Below are 21,534 nucleotides of genomic sequence, written 5' to 3'. Positions count from 1 at the left end.
AAGAGAGCAGCAGAGGCCAGAAAAGATGTTCCTGTTCGGTCAGTTTCAATGACCTTTTCTATTGGGAAAACTCTTTCAATTGCATTGACTGTGGTAAAAATCATATGAGCTGGGAATAGAGTGTGACAAGTGGCTAATGCTGCCAGTTTTTAAGCGTCCACTTGTGGTATTGCAACATACAATCCCCTGAATTATTTCAGTTACAGGTGTGCTATATGCAACCATATACTATATATATATATATATATTCGGTTTTCCTTGTCAATACAGTATTCCGTTTTGCATTTCTCTCTATACCTCACTGTCCAGTTCTGCAGGATTAAAATTTCTATCAGTTGTAAATCTCTACCTGTTGTCTTGAAGTTATGTGAAAAGAATCAAATGAATGAGGCAACACGTTGAAATACCCAGCAGAGCTGACACGGACGAATTTATTTCTTTTCATCGACAGTTCAATGTTACTTTATTCACACTTACTTTAATGTTAGTTTAAAAAACACATTTAGATTTAGAAGCGAGAATAATTAAAAAACTTGAATGTTTCAAAATGTAAAAACATGCTTAAATAGCTTTACTTTAAACCATTAACAAATAATAAACACTTTTACTTTAAAGACAACAATTATCCAGAAACTGCCCTGCGTGCAAGGTCCATGGTGCATTTAGCCAGTGTCATGGCTGACTTCCCGAGCAGTAACCCGGTTCTGGTTCTAGGTTAAAGGCATGGCTGGACCTAGGATCGGGATTTGCTGACCCAGTGGTACTTGTCAACACGAGGCCCGGCGAAGGTGAATGACGCCCGGCTGGACTTGAAGCCGGTCTGGTTAAACTTGGAGAACCCTGGGGTGGGAACCACAACCGGAGGGGGAAGAGGTGGGAACTCTTCCCGGGAAAAGGCATTCCGAGTCTCCCTCAGCCAGCTCTGAGGGGCGGCCGGAGAAAACTCACTGAACTGTGGACGATCAGAGCAAAGGGTTAGGACTAAAATGAAGATACGTTACCTGTGCTTTGAAATGTTACCAAAGCTTAAAATGCTGGACTGCTCCCAATAAAAAAAAAAGGTTCATTCAGCAGAACTAAAATGTTCTGTTGTCAAAGATTGGATTGTGTCCCTTTCTTCAGCAGCTATTAAAGAGGCCTAATGATGCAAACATTTTTTACTTGCAACATGCATCCAATTCGTCTATTGACCTTATTGAAGCCCAAAACATTAAAGTCTGATAACATTGACGGACGATTTTGCAAATTTAACAATATCTGTGCATGGTCATTTCGATGAATTGAAGACAATGGTTGCAGTTAATGAAATTGCAGGCATTGTCCCATTAATGTATATCCAACCTACCCTGTAGACGCTGTTTGGGTTGCTGACGGTCTGGATGGTTTGTATGGCTTTGGGCTCAGGGTTGTTGGTGGTTGTGGGGATTGGGATTGGAGCGGAGCAGAAAGACAATGAGCTGCAGCTGCTGCTGCTCATGCTCATGTCTGTACTTCTAACACTTCCTTCCTCCTCCTCGTCTGAAGAGCTTCCTGATTGGACGTCGAGGCTCGCTCGCTCCACGGCGTCATGAATTCGGCGGGAAAATTCCCGGTCTCCCCTCCGAAAGCTGTCCACCACCGAGACGCAGAATGCACTGCTTTGTTCCCCGTACCTGCACAGAAGGAAATAAAAATAAAAAGACAAGTAATTATTTTTTTCTCTCAACAATGAAGGAAAAAAAAAAAAAAAAAAAGTTCTCATAGCATAGCTTCCAGTCACAAACCATTAGCTGCATCAACTCAACGCTGGCCATGCACATTAAGGTAATGGTCCAGTCATATTTGAATGAAACAATTAGATAACAGACACCTGATTCTACCATATACATCTACTGTATAACAGTGAAGCAGCAATGTTACGAATTTTGTGCCTTAACAATTGTACATTTCCTTCCTTGGCAGCAGTGAGTTGGAACCCTCTTGTTTGGATATTCAAGATGACAAAACAGTGTTTCATTGATTTAAACATTAGTAGCCCTACTTCTGAGGGTCAGTTTTTTGTGGACTTTCTTGCATAGAGCGATGAGTAGCCTCAACATAAAGCTAGACCTTGTATCAAGTCTAGAGAATTAGGCGTCCTGACCTGCAGCACACCTCTCCAGGGTCCACCCACACGGTCATCTCCTGTGGGAGTCCCAGGTCCTCGTACCTCACCCCGCTGCACTCACAGGCCGCCAGCAGAACAGGGTCCCGCAGCTGCAAACGGTTCATACGCAGACACCTGAAACGAAGCACATGATACATTGAACGTTTTTGGATTTATTAAACCTAGATTTCTGGATATCTGAGAGATTTCTGCCCCATTATAATACATTTAATACAATTTTGATTTATTTGGTACAAAGCAGTTTCAAAGACTGTTTTCATAGTTTTATCTGGGTTACATGGATGTAGGTTTCCAGCTTAATTTGAGGACACTATGGAATGTTTTCTTAACATTGTGACTAGTAGGCCTACTACTAAAAGCTTAAAGCTACAACCCTCTGACAGTAACACAAATTACAGGAAGGTCAGTTTAATCAGACAGAATTAATTCTAAGAAAATCAAGGCATCTCAAAACCATTGGAAATAAAATAAAACTATAATATCATGGTTAAATAGTACATTGGCTTGAATTGTTATTCTTCTTAAGACTTTGAAGCAAAAAAAACAGTGAAGCCACCAAAATAAAAACTTTACTGACCTGTATGCCTGGCCCTTGGAGGGTGCGTCTGGGTGCCAGTGGTTCTTGTAGTTCTCAAACAGAGCGGAGGTGAGGGCAGCGGCAAAGCGATCCCTGCTGTCATTAGTCAGACAGCCATATCTCTTCACCAGCCGAGCAACAAAGAACACAGCAGCAGCAATCTCCTCCTTCATGGTTACACACACACGCTCCCTTGCTAACCTCTGGCTCAAGAAAAAAACTGAACTGACACAGTAACTTTTAAAAACTTCTACAGAGAATAAAACATGTGTAGCCTACTGTTAAAGAAAAACCAAGAAGAACATAAAAGACAAAAACCGGAGGTCAGACAACTTGAGCAAACAAATTTGCTGCTGGACCTTTAGAGAGAACCCAGTTTAGATTTCCACTGCCACTATTTCAATAAAAAGCAAAACATATATATATCTGCATGTATTTAAGTCTGTGTGTGTGAAGCAGCAGTTTGGTCAGTCGTGGAAACCTCACATACATCAGATACTAAAAAAATCACTTCCTGATTAGTGTCCAAGGTGGTCTAATAAATCCTCAGTTCAGCTGTGTGACAAGCTGACACACCTGGAACTGATTGACTTAATCAACCTGTCTCTCTTCCTGTGTGTGTGTGTGTGTGTGTGTGTGTGTGTGTGTGTGTGCGTGTGTGTGTGTGTGTGTCATACAAGGAAAAAACAACTTTTGTCTTGGAAAAATCAAATAACAACTGACCCCATCCCTGCAACACTTGTTGAAACAAATGTAACAAGAGTGAAACAAGAGTAACAGCTTCACAAATATCACCTTATGATTTAAGGAATTAGTTTTTATGTTATTGAGTTCCATCAAAATATATATTTTTTTAACACAAAGTTGTTTTCAAAAGTCGATTAATTCTGCCCCGCTATGTCAAACTAAGATGTAATAAAGGACTCAGTGAATTCTTTAAATAAAAAAGTTTTAAAATGAAACTTTGATGCTTTTTATCTTGGTTGACTCTCTCTATGCTTATATGACACAAAACTGTTTGTTTTTTCAGGCATTTCCAGACTTACAATGAAAAAAGAAAACCCAAATTGAGTTGGACTAAAATAACTTTTTATGTAAACAGACTTTATTTTCTGTAGAATTCATATTTTGAAAAAAAATATATAAATCAGACTTGGTGAGTGTGTGCTACTATACTATTCATGTGGGGAAAGAAAAAAGATTTAAAAAAGATAAATTAATAGGAAGTTAGTCAAAATCAATCAAAATTTGACTTTTAAAGGGATACAAGCAATATATTTTATTTGAAATCATAATGCACACATGGATTGCACTGGGTTTACATCAGTATCCACCAAAGCCACTGCCATTCCTTATAGAAATATCATAGGGATACCATTTTGACTATAGATCATAGGAACCTAATTTGAATAGAGACAAAAAGAAGGCCGCGCCCACCATTGATGATGTCACAAAAGAATGCCTTTGCCTTTGTTCTAGAATGTAAACAAAGAATGCTCAACTTACCTGGACAAGTACATTAAAGGATCACTTATGATACGTACTTGTTACATTTTTTATGCAGTGAACACTGAACAAAAGAATCACAAACTAAGAAGCATCTTGAGAGAAGTTTTGATGATCAGAAAACCTGCCTACTATCACCATGGATCCTCCAGGACTCGTATTGACCGCGTATGTGAAATTCCCTCAACTCAGAGAATGTGACATACTGATCGGCTCATACATGAGGAGTTTGGTTAAAAATCATTGGGATGAGGTGAAATCTGGCACGCATGACACGTGTAGCATGACTTTGCTGGTTGACTTATGTCAACACATTGTTAACCTGTCTACCAACACTATCCTGGAGGCTATTAGGCCTATCACTTCCGACTGGCACAGGAAAGCCCCACGAATATACTCTCACGTAAACTCTGGGCAGTGTTTCTTCGGTGTAGACGAGAGCGATGTCCTCGCAAACCTGAAAAACATCCTTCCACGGTGTTTCGCTATTGCTTTTACTGTTGTGAGACGTACTCAATGTGAGAGCTTAAACAAATTCACCCCGCTCATTGCAAGAGAGGTGATGGGAAGAATCAACTCACGCGTGGCTGCGATAATGGGCTCCCATGTTTTGCAGACGTTACCCGTGATTTTGGAGTGCAACTGCATCTTTTACCCGACTCTTCACTCCATGATTGTTCTGGCTAACTGCATAGTGAGATGCATGCATCAGGAGAACTGTGAGTGCACACCGTTGATTCCAACCTCGGGGAGTGCCGGCTCCACTTTGGCCTTACCTCGCTACGAAGGAAATGGGAAACCACTGCGTGTTGTCATAGAACAAGGACCCTGTGACACAACCTACACAACTTTCAACAAAGACGTCCTCGTCATACTGACAGAAATCACCGAATTTTGGCGACCAAGTGAAGATGACAACGAGTGGTGTGAGGACTCGGACGACTGGGAGACCGAAGTCGATAACTTTGAAAATGGCGACGCGCATTGGAGCGATGAAGACTCATCCGATAGTGACGAATCTGACCAAGATAGTGTACGGCGCACAAACAGGACGGAGCAGCAGAGTTCTGCCAACACAGATACAGTGGTGGACCCACCTGAGGACGTAATAGTCAGCCAGGAAGCATTTGAACTCATTGACTTTGAACCAGATTGTCTAAGGTACAAAACCTCTCAACCAATCAAAATGGACTCTCCAGATCAAGATCCGCCCGACGACACCACTAGTTTTAAGTCGGCGACATGTTCCAAGTCAGATGAGGACACAAGTCACAGACTCATTATCCTGCTGCTTATAGGGTTCCTTCTTCATACTACGAAGAAGGCCCGGACATTGCTGCAAGAAGCAGATTTCAACAGGATCTTCAAGAACCTGTTAGGCAAGGCATTGAACGAGATCAACTTAGCGGATATCGCCGTCAACACAAACTATCAAACTGTTGAGAAGATCTACAAGGCACTGTTCAAAGACCTCCATCTGCAGTTTGGCTCTGCGGAGATGCTTCTCACAGCCATAGTATCACAGGATCCAGATGTGAACAATTGCATTATACAGGCCTTAATGGCTTATCTGACTGGGACAGCTACAACTCCAAAGAAGAACGCGGTATTAAGGTTCTTTTCATCCATAAGGAAAGTTATTGCCAATCCCTTCAATGCATGTTCCAGTAGTTGTTCCAACTAAAGATGGATGCCCACATAATATGAAATGTCTACTTTATATTCTTAACTTGGGATATATTGAACCTTGTGACATGGTGTATATGGAAATGTTAGGATCAATATCACCATTTGAAATAAAGTTTTCTAAATGAGAAAAATGTTTGGCTGCACATCATGAGTTCTTGATGACTGATCCGACAATGGTATTGACAGATGTCAGATAGGAAAGGGAAAGTCTAACTCAAACTAATTTATATATAGCTGATAAACATATTTTCTCAAGTGACAGCGAGAATATCTGTGTGGCTAGCAATTATTATTTTCAAAAAAATTATATACCATTTGTTTTATAAGATATCAGAAAATGCCTTCACAACATCCCAGATCCCAAAGTTATCTTCAGATTACTTGCTGGGTAAATACATATTCATGAAATATATGATATACTGTATATAACATCATTGAAGCTACACAAATTCCAAGACTTTGTAGGACACAATACATTTCAGACAAGTGATGAACTAACCACTGTGTGAATGACCAACACATACTGTGGCACCAAACAGTATTTATGTTTCTCCAGTAACTTCATGAGTACATATGAAGATATTTGTTCCTTCTGCTCATTTCCCAAACCAGAAAATATTTGTTTTTCCTTATGTTGCTACCACTTTGAAAGTGGTAAAATTACATTAACAAATCAAGGTAGCAATTTTCCCAAAATGTTCTCAAAGCTGTGGATATATTTTCAGCTCCCCTAAGCAGTCAAACAGAAAATAACCATAAACTGTTTACTCTTCTGGAACATTTAATGTATTCCAATTCTTTATAATTTTTTCTTAACAAAAAGATGAGATGATTACTTGTTTAACTAATTAGTCATTGGACAAAAAAATGTACTGCAACTATTTTGGTATTTGACAAATTAATTGTGATTTTTTTAAGCAAAAACACCTAATATTTACTTTTTTCAACTCTTGATTTAATCTTTCATTATAGTAATATCTTCAAACTGTACCTGTTTCTGATCACTTCTCAAGCGGCCATAATATTTTATTTTCAGTTTTACAAGTGAAATGAATTGTTTTTAGAGAAAAGTAAAAGTTTCTTCACCTAAACCATCATGGAGTAGCTGGTTATAGCCTTGAGTCAAACCATTTGATAAGTTTGTTTTCTCATCATTCAAACTCCCATGTTATCCATACACACATAAATATTAATATCAGGGAACTCAGTTGCACAAGGCCAACCAAACGAGTAAGAAGAAATCAACCGATACAGACACAATCACAGCATATATTTTATTTGCGTGAACATTGAATTTATACAAAGCCAAACCCATTCTGTGAAAGAAAAAATGAAATAAAAAGACTTCCCCAACTTCCACCATTGAAATTCATCAAGTTAACAAGCTTAAAATGTTATAGACAGCAACGATATACACCAAAGTGCAAAAAGAGAGGTGGAAGTAGTAAAGAGAAAATTTACAAAAATATTCATAGATTTTCTTCTCCCGTCAGACCGGCACACAGAAGCAGATTTGTCAGTTTGTATGTGGAGCCTCAGAAGCCTCTTGATGTAAATGGGACACCAACAACTCTCCTTTAAAATCCAACATTGAGTTTGTTTCGTATGACTGGTGCATTACTTTGGCCTTGAAATTATGAATTCTTTCGTAAAATGTCACTGAGAAAACAAGGCAAAATAACAGAAAGCCCACAGAAAACAATAGTCGTTATAGTGAGGAATGATGCCTGGATGACTGGACGAAACCCAGCACTAAACAAATGACCTCTTCATTTCTTAATTCTATCAAGGTAACAGTTATTTTGATTTGTTCAACATGACAGTGATCAAGCTACGAAATACATTATTTTATAATACTTTTGAGGTAAAAACAAAAGCGAAATAAAATCAAAAAGAAACCACAATGTACCGAGAAGTTAACTGATTTAAAAAGGTAACAACAATAAACCCTAAAAAGTACGAGGCATGGCAAATAGTGGGAACAATAAATATGATGCAGAGGTGCTCATTGATAGAAACTATTCAGACTTACTTTGTTTGTTTTTATACTAAAACAAAATGTCATACTATGTGTGTTCTTTTATTATTGTGGATGGATTTCCTGTATTTTTGAGTGTGAGTATAACACAAGGCTCATCAGAGTTCAAGAAACACTGATACACCGTAAACTTGTGGCAAAAAAAAACGAAAGCAAAAGCCACTACCGTGCTAAAAAATAAATACAATAAAAAATAAAATAATCTTGGCTCAAGGCTGTACATTATTCAACTGAGCGAACTCCCATGAAGAAATAGACATGAATAAAAATGAAAGCTAGAATGGTCTTTTTGACACATTTTGCACACAGCTGGTATTTTAGTTTGGAAACCGTCGACTTGCTCAAAGTGAATATGGGTGGGAGTGTGGAGATATAAATCCGTTTACATTCGCCAAAGGTTCTGCTAAAATAAGATAACATAAACTTATTTCTTATTAGTCAATGATGTTCTTAAAACAATTATAAAAACAATGGTGGTGATTTAAATTCCTTCCAATGGAATCGAAGACATTCGTGGATGTGTTCGCAGGGACTGAGTAAATCCACGCTAATTTGAAATTTGACCTTTACATTTCCACAGTTGACCAAATATTTTGCAAAGAGTAAACTTAACATTTTGGTCAGTCTTTGCTGACCTCCAGTGGTTTAACTTGGTTGGGTGAGTTTACACCCGGGCACATGTCTGACCACACCCACCACTAAATATGGTCAAAAGGTGAAACAGGTTTTCACCAAGAGAGGGCTACAAAACTCTGCTTTTCAGCCTGAAGTTATTCTGTAACATCAATTTGATTTGTTCCCATTACGCATAACATGATGTCGCAGGCCAGGGAATCAGTTATCAGGCAAATAAGTGACAAGGTTTTAAACCAGGTGCAAATTCAAATTCTCTGCAAAGAAATGATGAAGGAATGGACAGCAGCATCCGCCAAACTGTGTTCAGGTGAACACAGGGTTAATTAAATATATTCATTAATCGAAGGTTGAATAAGATCAACATAAAAAGCCTTTAAAATATTTAGGAAATAGATAAAACCCAGAAAAATCTTAGAATATAAAATTCCCAAATATGATTCTGAAATAATTTTACTAAAACGACATCTAGCAACACACACACAATCACAGAGCTGAACTACAGTGCGGTCGGAGACAAATCCTTTCGCTTCAAAAGGGACAGTGAGGAGTGATCAGCAGAGAAAGACAAGGAAACATGAAAATTGGCCTTAAAATCTGTCGTCTAATTTTCAACAAGCACACAAACATCCTCAGTTAAGAGTCAATAAGCACTCCAGGTTTTACAGCAGATTTTTTAGGGGTTACCGTCAGTTCTCCCCAATAACTTACAATACCACTCAAGAAACCACTACAGGTAAGTACAATTGTTTTCTAATCTGGGTGTCACTCGCTGTGCTGAGCTTCCTGATATAACGTTGTCTGATTCAAAAAGATAAACATGACAAACTTACCAGTCTTATAACCAGGCCAAGTATCACCATAGCATTTACATTCACAATAATGTGTGAAGGTGCACACAAAATAAAGCTTTAGGCTATGTGTGGACGAAAAAATAAACCGAACACAAAAACATGTCTTCAAATGTATCTGTATTAATCTGGATTTTTATTTTATTTTGGACACTTATTTGATTGGAAGCTAATGCAGCCTGGGTGGGAAGCTTGTGAATTACCGCTAAAAATCTTATCAATCAAATAAAAGTTTAGAAAATAAGGACCCTCAGCTTTTGTAACGATTCACAACTACCAGAAAGTAACATACGACATACAAAACGTACAGTGATGAAATTTAGAGTAGCAACAAACCAAACTTCTCCATCTCAATTGTAGCCAACTGTGATAGAAACACTTTGTGGGCACCAAGGCCTCATTTCCCACTTCCTATCCAAACTAGCTGCCACTTTTCTATCCCTGCCATGACTTTACCTCAAACACAACAGTAGAAATCACGCAACAAGGCTTCATATAGATACACCTGGACATGCTTTGAGATAAAATAGATCCACCTCCATGTGTGACTGAGTCTGTACCGGGTTTCTCCTTATGTACTGCAATGTTTTTGTGTTTGTTAATAATTAAATGAGGCAGCCAGCTCCGCAATACTGCAGCAGACTAGAGGAGCTATAGACCAAAGATTTAAAAGTCTCGAGCATGAAAGCTAAAATAAGCAAGAAAATTCCCTCATCATGGGTGATTGATCTAAGTGAATATTTACTTATAATAATAATAAAAAATAAATAAAAAATAAAAATATTCCTCCTATTATTAGAGGCTTTGGTTCAGATTTTTGATTGATTCAAGTTAAAACTACAGTGTGTCTTTAAAATCACAGATGTTCGGTTTCCAATATGTCTCTAGAAATAGTAACAATATAATAAAACAATAAATAAAATAAAAATAAAAACTTTAAATTCAGTCAGATGTTCAAGTGTTGAGAGTCATTTTCTGGCAAATGACACTTAAAAGATCACAACATATTGCTGAGTGTAATTTTTCCATACAAGAAGTAACTGGAGCAACATGTACTGTGTATACAGTCTTAATTCCCCCTTCTCTCTCGGTACAGTCGCTACCTGTAACAGTCTATGTGTTGTTTCTCTTCCATGCAGTTGACTTATTTTCCACAAACATATCATGCAGTGCCAACAAATTTTTTTTTTAATCACAACGTCACATTCTTTTCTTGCGTTTTCCCAAAGCTCCACAAACTGCACAGCCATGCAGATCTCACCCATACGCTCTATGGTCTTGCATGACATTTTGCAATATCTTGGCTACTTAATGAATGAATTCCTTATGCTTTTCCATATGTGTGTGCGTAAATCCTGAGCCAAAAAAAAAGAAAAAATAACAAATCTTGTCTTTTAAGAAAGGCCAAACTTCACAACATTCCACTCAATCAACAGTGGTCAATTATTATCAGCCTCAAGGACATACACCTATACCTACAAACTTTCAGTCTTTTGCTACGACCAAACATTTAGCTGCCCTGGGGGGAGAGTGTTAAAGGTGTCTGAGGGTGAGAGTTAGAATCGACGCTAGGAGTTCCCTAAAGCTGTACCAAAACAGAAACCTGTGAGAATAAATAAAAAAAATAAAATGAACATCAGTTTTGGATGAGTATATATGACAGATACAGTACTGTATCATTGGTATGAATTTGAAGCGGGAGTGTGAATATACTGGTGCCATGACTCCAAGGTGCTGCCGTGCTCACACCCCACTCTACTGTGCGCCCCAAAACACAGTCCAATCGACCAGCCAAGTCCAACTTCATGATCCGGTTAAAACGGGAGATTCTTCAGCTGCTCAAAGGTCATGAAGAACTGAGAAGTGTGTTGAGGAAAAGCTTGGTGATTTATATGACAACACACACAGTATACAGACACAGACTGCTGAAGTTACTTAAATGACCCGACGTAAGCTCTGAAATATGAGCTGCCTCTCCAAATGGCAGAGCTTTGCTTGGTTAAGTTTGACTTACAGGACAAAAACAGAATTACTGAACAGCACTTGAACACATCACAATGCAACTCAATACAACCTTTGTTCCAAACAAGGAAACAAACAAAATAATTTTTCGTTCAGTAAATGCATGTTATGTATTCAAAGCTGCATTTCTTATATTTAAGATGCTATGCACAATGAGGCAGCAGTTGAATTTGTTGTGGGGTCCAACTCGTTTGCATACTCCAATTTCCAACCCCAATCTCCACCTGTGAGTTAAAAAACTCTGTAGGTATTTCAAAAGGATACAATGATGTTCCACGGTCCCAGTCTCAGCCAGTTGGGCCAGAATCCCTTATAGAGAGCGAAGAAGCCCTCGTTCCTCCATGTCGACATCAGTCCGTCCATGGTGCCTTTGTACATGGGCGCTCCCGACGAAACTCTCTGGTTCATCATACGAGTCCGCACCACGTCTACGGGGTTGGAGGCCAGTGCACCCGCCAAGCCACATGTGAAACTGGAACTGTACACACACATCCAGATATGGGACAAAAGTTAATGGACCGGTCCAAGGCTGAGGAATTTTCATAGTCAGTAAAAGACAGACACCTTTAAAGAATAAATACTGATTAGAAGTGGAGTCAGCGATTCAGGAGAATGTTTGTTGTCAAAATTACTTATTTTTGTCAAAATGAGTGAATATGTCCTCAGGATCTGCTAGCTGCCCCTACTGTGTGAGCCTTGAAAAATATCTGGTGATAATACACAGCCTAGGTTCTGTAAACTGATATGTAAACAAAGGTACAGATAGGTAGCGGATCATTAGGAGATCATTAGGAGATATTCACTGATTTTGACAAAAGGTGATTTTGACAACAAGCATTCTACAGTATCGCTGACACCACCTTCAAGAAAAGCATTCTCACAGTGGACTGCATCAACTAACGATACAATTCATTCAACTTCCAGCCTCGACATAAAAAGACAGCGTAAGAATGAACAATCTTACATGAAGTGTGTCAGAATGGTGTCTCCCATGACGCCAGACTGAACGAGGTGTTTCTTGGTTATGTCATATACTGGAAGTTCCACCCCGACGACAATGGCTGCTCTCTGCGCTGTGGGGATGACACCCTGAGGAGGAAAAATTCCTATTGTTAGACTATCACAAGAAAAATTAGAGGAGCTGGACAGAGCTGAATCCACATACAACAGGCTCTGTACTAACTTACAATAATGAGAACATGTAAATGAGATCATTTTGGAGCTGCTGAAAGGCGTAAGCTTGATAAAATGAAATAATAATAAAAAAAAAAGGTTCCGTAAAGCATCTTCACTATTAGCAGCCCCTTTTACGTCGCCATACGATTTATTATAAAAAATATTAGCTTTTTAAGATTTGCTTGGTTTGGTTTTATATGTAAAAGGTGGCTATAGCCCTGGTTTCCTCTAAGGCCTCAGTCTAATCACACGCTTACGGTATGTGTCGCAAAAACAATGTTATGACAAGTTGAGCCATGTGTCCAGTAAAACAAATGAAACTCATTAAGAATGTATGGGGGAGGGGGGGTTATCTAACTGTCGGGGAAATTCTATATTCCGACATGCTGTAATAGAAAACTAAACTCAGAGAATTTAAGAATTGAATTACATTTATAATAAGACAAAACAACAGAGTACAGAGTGTAAAGCTTCAGACCTACACAGTCAGCCCCCGATGGGACTGACAATATATTTTGGTCAAACAGAGTTTTTAAGGCCCCAATTCAACAACAGGGGCGTCAACTAACAGATGGTTAATAGAGTAAACAGGTCTCAGCGGTTTATTCTGGTCAGCCACAATAAACCTTAAAATAGTTTAGGCAACTGTTTTGCCAGCACATTCTTAGAGGAAAGGCACATGTGATATACATATGAAAAACAGATCAATTAGATAGTTATAAATACATCTGCCCTCACACTAACCACTACCACTTACATAATGTACATACACATCCCTTAGATCCCTATACATAGTAATCCAGCACTCACTCTCCACAGGCCTCTGGTGCCCTCTGTCTGGTAGATGTTCATGAAGTTTGACATCATGCTTCCCTGGAGCAGAGCGCCCTGAGCCTGCATTCTGATCTACAAAAACAAAAACACACACAAAAAACAAAAACAAGACGGTCAAACATTTGAAACCCCCGATTTACAACTACACAGCACTTCACCGAGTGTATAAGCTCAGGTATAAGAATGTATTTTAAAAAAAATGTAGGACTAAAACCATGGAAATACTCATTATATTAAAATATAGATTCACTTTGTGTTGTTTTATGTATGGTCTCCACAGGACTTTGCTTTCAATTTTACTGTTTTCTCTGAACAATTAAGTACAATTATTATTCTTGGCATTCAAGACAAAAAGAAACATCTCTAGACCATATGAAAATGAACCTGATATATTCAGTCAAATAAAATGGATTTTGGGTGATTTTCAGCTCTTTCTTTAAGAAACACACTGCCCCCGAACCAAAAAGTCTATATCAGGGAAACATTTAACCTTAAATTAACAAATAATTGATACATATATATATTTTTTTTATTCAATACATGGATAAAAAAAAAATTCTGCCTACTTCTAGTCAAGTATAGTGAACAGATATTTGAGACTCATCCCGAGCGTTAAGACTGACCTTGAGGACATCAGTGGGGTTGGCCATAGACGAGGACAGGACTCCAGACACCACACCGCAGAATACGTTGATGACCATGGTCTCATCTGGCAGGAAAGAGAAGACAAGGAATGATGAAAAACACACAGACAAAAGCACACTAAAAAACAATGACTATCTAAGTATTTACTATGTAAAGATCTCTAGAGGGATTAGATATTATTTCCATTGATCATACAGCTTTCATGCATGGTCTCTCCACTTTAGTAACTAAACTCATTTAGTTAGGATCGTTAGGAAATTTGCACATACAATGCTGCAAAAAAGTTGGGGAGAACCAGACAGTATCTTACACACAAGCAATTTTTTCAAGTTTTGTGAGAATGAAAGAAATAATTGTGTCTGATTTTTTTTGATGTGGTATACAGGTTCATATTTGCTCTAACCCACTTGGAACCAAATATGGCTTGAGTTGGAATTGCTGTTTAGAGAGACTGCACACTCCAGATTGGCTTTAAATGAACAGGAACCATTGTTAGCAATTAGCCTCAGGATAGTTTGACAGTGTTAAAGATGGTGGAACTTATTAGTAGTCAGTAACCCAGAATGGTGTCTACATTGGATTAAGAAAAAGGAGATGAGGACAAAATAAAAACAATGGATTGGGTTTTGGAGCAATAGTTAGTGATGCTTGATCAAACCGACCAACATTTAGTGTGGCGGTCTTCATACCGCTTATTTTTGGGGGCAGGGAAATCCACCACAACCACAGGGCAAACCCAAGCCTGCATCAAAACAGGCATTCAAAACACAGTGGCACCATGGTGGCAGGAGGCATGCAGAGTGGAGAGGGAGACAACACACACACACAGACAGACAAGCAAACAAACAAAAAAATAATGCTTTGAATTCTGGCAAAAACGCAGTAGAAAGGTGAAGTTAAACTCTCTCACACTAGGTTCAGAATCATCATAAATCAATAATACACACTGAATGCACCAAACATTTGGCCTGGTTCAATGGTGCTGACATTTGAAATGACATAGCAGGACGCACAAAATGGTCGATCGGCAGTTGAGGTGGAGCCGCTGGAAGCCATCTGTCCTTTCAAATTACATTCAAACCATTGTCAAACCATATTGGGTGTGATTTATTTTGACAAGAGTTTATTTTGTTTTTCCTATGGTCGACTACAAATCCTGACAGATATACAACATGAAAATGTACTCCTTTGTCCCCTTCAATCACTGTTCTTTTTTCCTACACTTCTACTCCATTATTGATAGCATCTATCTTACGTACAGCAATTGTCCATTAAATATTGAGAGGAGTAAACGGATGGAGAGAGAGAGATAGAGATAAACAGAGAGAGAGAGAGAGAGATAAGAGAGAGAGGGAGAGGTAGAGAGTAAAGGAAGAGCGGGCACTCTGAAGAAAGATAATGAAAAGTAGTGTCCGTGTCCCGAGGGACCAGTCAACGGGAAAAGAGGAACGACAAATAAAAGCGCAGACGGAGAGGGAATGGAGCCCGTGGTCTCAAACGTCCTGCGAGTCTCTGAAACCTGCTGGCGCCGGCAAATTGCTGATAAATGTAGCGCAAAGCCATTTGACTGATAACTTAAGTGGCTCTCTGTGTTTCTCCATGGAGGATGAAATAAACGTCAGGGCAACAAAAACTGAACCACTTTCACGTTTTTTTTTTCTTTCAATTATGCTGTACAAACAAGGGGGAATGATTTACTAGACAGCAACTAACATATCTTTAAACAATGCCAATTACATACAGTTAGGTTTTATTCATTTAAACAAAACCCTACATGGTATTGATCAACAATGCTAATTTAGGATTAACCATTATTTCCATTAAATAAAGGCGGGCTGACATATCCGACACAACACACTTGTTTGTATTGTTGCTGTGTGCCTAGAGTTCTATTCAATGAAAACAATGTCATAGGGGGACCAATATCACCAGGGCAAATGTCTGTGCACTCGTCTTTGTGCATTGACCCCACATATATAAATGACCATACCAATTCTGATCCTGATTGTTCACAGACTAAGTTCAGTGCAATTAACTAAATGTGATTATATACTTGATATACTAAATGTACTCGAAATCCCAGGGGCAAACCCTCTTTTCTAAGTTTCTAATATTACTTAAATAAATAGCAGTTCAGTCCAACCGACTCGTACTTGGGGCTATTGACAACAACATTTATATTGTCATTAACTCTACTCCACCCATGTTTGCGGTTAAAACAGAAGCAACTACGAACCATAACACCCAACATGCATGGAAGGTGTCTCAGTATAAGCAAAGAGGTGATAAGCCCAACACTGAGCCGTTGGATATTTGATAGTTTGACGTTTTGAGGCATAACAGAAGGAAAATGAGGGAGGGACAGAGTGCTATATGATGTGCTGTATAAATACATTTGAACTTCAGCTAGTAAATGTAAAACTCTGAAATTCTATTGACCTTGTTTAATGTCCTCAAGGCTAAATTTAGTTTAGATGACATCATGACACATTTCCTCAAAATAAGATAAACCTTCTTGATAGTTGAATTTGTATGTAAAAAATGTACTTTTTTTTTTTTCAAGGAAGCGATATTCTCAAATGTAAAACTGTCATGTCCATGTTATGTGGCGCAATTATAATACAATTTTTCATTTGCATTTATATAACAGACCATTTATTGGTAACTTTGTTAGCTTGTCAAGTCAGTCACTTTCCTAAATCACGTGGAATAAAGGATATAAACACCAGTTTGGACTGGGTCTGCCACCTCTGGGTAACATAGAGGAATTTAAGTGGCAGCAGCAGCAGAAGTTGCTTCACTGGCTTTCAGGAATTCACTCAGTTTCAACACTGTACTATTGGCTACTTGTCATGGAAGGGGAAAATGTTCAGTTCAATATTCTTACTATCCTTCACTTTGGATAACAGCGTGTTCCCTCTACACTGAGTCTGATAGCTGGAAGGGTTTTTTTTTCTCATTGTGGTGCTGGAGGGCTCACAGGGCTTTCATTTAGGTGAGGACGTTCATCAAAGCCTACAGACCAAATGTTGTTTGCGGGGGGGTTGCATCAGCCTCAGTGAGCGCCCGAGGCAAATATGAATCTAAATTCAAAACATGGCACCGCTCGCAGCCAGTGTCATTCAAACCACCTCAAATAGATGTTTGTGAATGTTGTTTTTCCAGATTTTTTTTTAGTGTTGCTGAAAATGCTTTTCACGTTTTCGAGTATTTTCTGTGACTCTTCCTAAAAGGCTAGTTTCCTTCTCTGTAGGCAGGCTGTAAATTGTACGCTTAAAATGAAAAATATTTATAAGAGAGGTTAGCAGAAAAGGTGGGAGACAGCTTGTTAAGAGACAGAGACCAACATTGTAAAACTATTAACACTCACCTTCTGGATTAGTGACAAACAGCCTTTTCAGAGAGTTGTAGGTTCCTATCTTGATTGTGCCGTAAGAAGCTTGTCTCAATAGCGCAGGAGAAATCCTGAGGGGAGAAATCAAATATGTTTAACAGGAACCTTTACTTTGATCGTTTTTTATACAGAACTAAAGTTATGTTCAGAAGAAGGGGGAGCACTTATATGCTTCTTTCCTCACCTAATCAATTTAATGTGGCTTATGGTGCAAAATAACAATTCAGTCTGAGAAACATAAATTCCAGGTGTATTGTCTGTTACTCAAAAGCAAAGATGAATGTTAATAAATGAAATACACTTGAATCACACCCGCTGCTTTACAAGTGTAAAACAATCTCCTCCTTTTCAAATGAAATACATCTCCTGCTGGGCTTCTTTCAAATCTGTGGTTGGATTCAGTAATATCACAGTTCAACCCCCCACAAGGTGAAACAGCTCTGCCTGCATAGCTCATTACTGCATATTGTATTGAGCACATGCTGTTTTTAATCAGCATGGAGCATATTGCAAGCGTGTGGCAAGAACAAGTAACTAGACTTACTGAACAGCACATTGAAGGTATCCCTGATAGAAAGCCTTAGGTTTTCCAAGAATTCCCGTTCATAGATTTGATTGAATCCTAGTTTTACGTATATTAGCCCTTATTAAGGCCAATCAGGTAAACTGTAGATAGTGGGTAGAAAGGCTTTTATGTAGCTTCAGATGCATAATTAAACAAAGTCAGAAGATATCTGGTGAAGTGGTAGAGACTAAATTTGTCAGCATCATACTGCCTGTTGATTCCGGTTCTTAGCGTTTCTGAGTCTCGATTCCAATAAGAGAAAAAAAAAAGGAGGTAAAATGTTAACACTCCTGTCAGAGCTCTTGGAAACATGCAAAATGACTTAAACAGTGTGAATTACATCAACTGTATATAGCGCTTTTCCCAATGCTCAAAGACGCTTCACAATAGCAGCTAAATCATACGCTACGTGTAGTCAAACTGGCCGCATGAGTGCTGTCAGTGTCAGCCCCTCAGAAATCCGCTCAGCTGCCTAAAATTGTGTGTTCTGTTCACATAGATGTGATGCCGTTTGTGGAGAGTCTGAATACACAATGGAGTTTCATACCCAGAGTAAAGCGCTTTGACGCCCTCCTCCTTGCCGATCTTGAAGAGAGCGTGGAACATGCCTCTGTAGCGCACCTCGGTGTACTGCGACTGACCCTGGACCTGTAGCCGCGTCTTAGTCAGGTCAATGGGAAACGTCCCTGAGGATAAAATGAAGGTGATAAAGGTATAGAAGAAAAAAATTATTAAATGCGCATGTGGCAGATTTAAAAAAGCTATGTGGCCGCTTGTTGCTCTCAGTCAAAGCAGGAACCTTCTAGAGGAAATTGATAGACAGTCAAATTCACACTGCCAGGCAGACCCAGTTTTCCACTCTCATGTTACACTGAGTTTTATCAGAAATGGCATATTTCCATCCATCCATAAATAACTCTTACACGCTGAGCGTAGGCTCAGGTGCTTGAATTAAATATGCAATTTTATCATTTACAAAACCTCTTATGACTTGCTCTGTGAATCAAATGTAATGATAATAACTGGGATGTCCAAACTGGGGCTAACTGCCTGGTGAAATAAGCTATTGTACCAAGGAAACTAGCACACTGTTGTGTTTTGTTCAGATTATTCAGTAAACAATAGGCCTATGGATGTATGTACAATAAACTGACTGAAATCTAATTTTGTAATTAGTGTAAATCTGCAGTTTAAAGACATATAATGTGCACAGAAGAGCTTTGATATGCGTTCAGCTGAATGCATTGTTCCCAATTTGTAGCCAGCGTTATCATCACCAAGCAGAAGCAGATGCAAAATTTCCCTATGGATGCAAATTTATGGTATGTGAAAACAGTATGTGCATAGAGAACAAGTTCTGATATGGCATTACAGTGTACTAAGTTATGCACGAGGTTGGTGTTTTGCACGCTGTGTTGCATCACGTCGTAGCCTACCGAATTCTGCGACAATCGAGGCCATTCCTCCGTAGATGAACGGCTTCCAGTTCAAGCTGACCACCATCTCCCCGGCGGCGGCGGCGGCTGCTTCCACCGGCTGCAGCCCCGCTATAAACAGCAATAGAGCGCCCACACAGAGGTCAATACAGTGGTGCAACCGCAGACAGTACAACATGTTGAAAATCATATGAGAGCTAGTGATGCTACAGTACAAGGAGGCTCCTCAGCATCAGCATCCCAAACGTACTGCGCCGGAAAGAGACGCCCGCTGTGAGTAGTGCGGAGAAGAACAGCCATCATATTTATTGTGGGGTTCCTATTGGCTGTGAGGTCTGTCAATCAAAATTCTAAGTCATTCTATTGGTTGACGTGCCGGGCAGGGGGCGGGGCGAACCATAAGTGACATTCAGTACGATAACAGCTGAACAGCAACAGTGTCACAAGAATCAAATCAGCTCGTTTATTATCGTTAACGTTACAATGACATATGATCAAAATAAACGCTACTTTGATATCGAAATAATAGCAAACCCTGTTATTATGATGTAGGCTACAATGTTAATAACTGAAAACATAGGCTACTATTTAAATCGTCCTTTTAACAGAGATGGCCGTCCCAGCTGTTCAGCTCGAGTCGAGACAGATGGCTCGCGCTAGATTAGACAGCTAACACTTCTAGAAATGACCAGCCAGCTTGTTAGCGAGGTTATCCTTTTGCAACTAGTTGTCGATAAACTCAGCGCAAATATGTTACGTATGTACCTCTGTGGTGTCGAAAGAAGCCTCGAGCTGTTATTTCCCTCGGTTCGTCATGACTTAATACGTCTATGTGGCTTGACTTAAATAAAGTGCAAGCAGAAAAACTTCTGGTCTGCTGTTAGCTTCCCATATCAGCTAATGGCAAGTACACAAGTACACCACTAGAAATGCTTCTTCTTCTTCTCCTCCTCCTTGAAGGTTTACCGGCAGTTTGCATCCCTAGTGTTGCATTACCGCCATCTACTGGAGGTAGTTAACCCCTGCAGCTTATTGATTAACCCCCCCTATTTTATTTTTGTTAATTTCTAATTTATAAAATGTATTTTATATCACACGTATTACTGATTGGAATAAAATGTAAAATGTTAAGTGATATAAAAACAAATACAGAAAATAGAGAAACAAATTAAAGTCTACAGCATCAGGATTAACAGATTTTTCCACACAGTGTTGACATCTCGACCAAATACCTTTTTTTTCTTTTCTTTTTTTTTATGTAACAGTTTAGTCAGTGGTCAAATAGCCTGCATTCACACACACTTAAGCACCATAATTCACAGACAAAACTAACATCACAAGTACAGATCAATAATTCATAACGACGCAATAGATAGATAGATAGGCCTAGATAGATAGATAGATAGATAGATAGATAGATAGATAGATAGATAGATAGATAGATAGATAGATAGATAGATAGATAGATAGATAGATAGATAGATAGATAGATAGATAGATAGATAGATAGATAGATAGATAGATAGATAGTGTAACAAATTAAATGACACATGCTTTTTAGGAAAATTATTTAATTTATTGAACTCAATATTGGAGTAGAAATGTCTACATGTTTATTTAAATAATGATATTAAGTACCTGAAGGTATCCAGACACACCTGCTGTTTGATTGTATAAACTGTCTGACTTACTGCCGTGAGAATTTGGACCCAAAGTTGTGGCCAAAAAATCTTATCACCTCAGTAGAAAACTGTCATAGCCCAGCATTTACTATTCAATGAACACAAGGTTATTTATAAAAGTGCACATCTTGACCAAAAAAAAACATTTCTTCTTCTTCTTCTTTTTATCCATAACTTCCTGGGTGGAGTGGCCAATGCCCGAAGCAGGAGTGCTTGCAAATAACTCAGTTCATACAAATTGTTACGTAAACGCCATATCGTCAAAACATCCTTCTATCACCTCCGAAACATCAGCTAAATCTGACCCTCTCTCTCACCCCCCTGCTGCTAAAATACTCAT

At 38.8% G+C, this 21,534-nt stretch overlaps 2 protein-coding genes across 3 annotated transcripts; both read right to left on the bottom strand.

The window, feature by feature from the left end:
* Nucleotides 1-733: 733 nt before the first annotated feature.
* On the bottom strand, nt 734-2,899 carry btg4 (B-cell translocation gene 4; the record flags this gene model as incomplete). The annotated part of the gene is made up of 4 exons (XM_080041303.1): nt 2,724-2,899; nt 2,123-2,260; nt 1,346-1,652; nt 734-952 (listed from the first exon to the last, which is right to left on the bottom strand). The coding sequence occupies exons 1-4, from the start codon at nt 2,894-2,896 to the stop codon at nt 734-736; spliced, it is 837 nt and encodes a 278-aa protein (XP_079897429.1). The 5' UTR covers nt 2,897-2,899.
* A 4,306-nt stretch (nt 2,900-7,205) lies between these two features.
* slc25a14 (solute carrier family 25 member 14) lies at nt 7,206-20,401 on the bottom strand (the record flags this gene model as incomplete). Of its 2 annotated transcripts, XM_080041234.1 has the most annotated exons (9): nt 7,206-11,296; nt 11,727-11,940; nt 12,427-12,551; nt 13,449-13,544; nt 14,096-14,181; nt 17,488-17,582; nt 18,624-18,762; nt 19,513-19,623; nt 20,278-20,401. In XM_080041234.1, 8 exons carry the CDS (start codon nt 19,577-19,579, stop codon nt 11,255-11,257), a joined length of 864 nt encoding a protein of 287 aa, XP_079897360.1. In that variant the 3' UTR covers nt 7,206-11,254. The 2 variants fall into 2 exon arrangements, with proteins under 2 accessions (XP_079897360.1, XP_079897359.1); XM_080041233.1 differs by lacking the exon at nt 20,278-20,401 and having other exon boundaries at nt 19,513-19,690.
* Nucleotides 20,402-21,534: the final 1,133 nt, after the last annotated feature.

This window comes from Ammodytes marinus (assembly GCF_949987685.1).
Source record: "Ammodytes marinus genome assembly, chromosome: 14".
Taxonomy (NCBI): domain Eukaryota; kingdom Metazoa; phylum Chordata; class Actinopteri; order Uranoscopiformes; family Ammodytidae; genus Ammodytes; species Ammodytes marinus.
The sequence above is the reverse complement of the archived record's forward strand: the minus strand, read 5'-3'. Positions and strand labels throughout refer to the sequence as shown.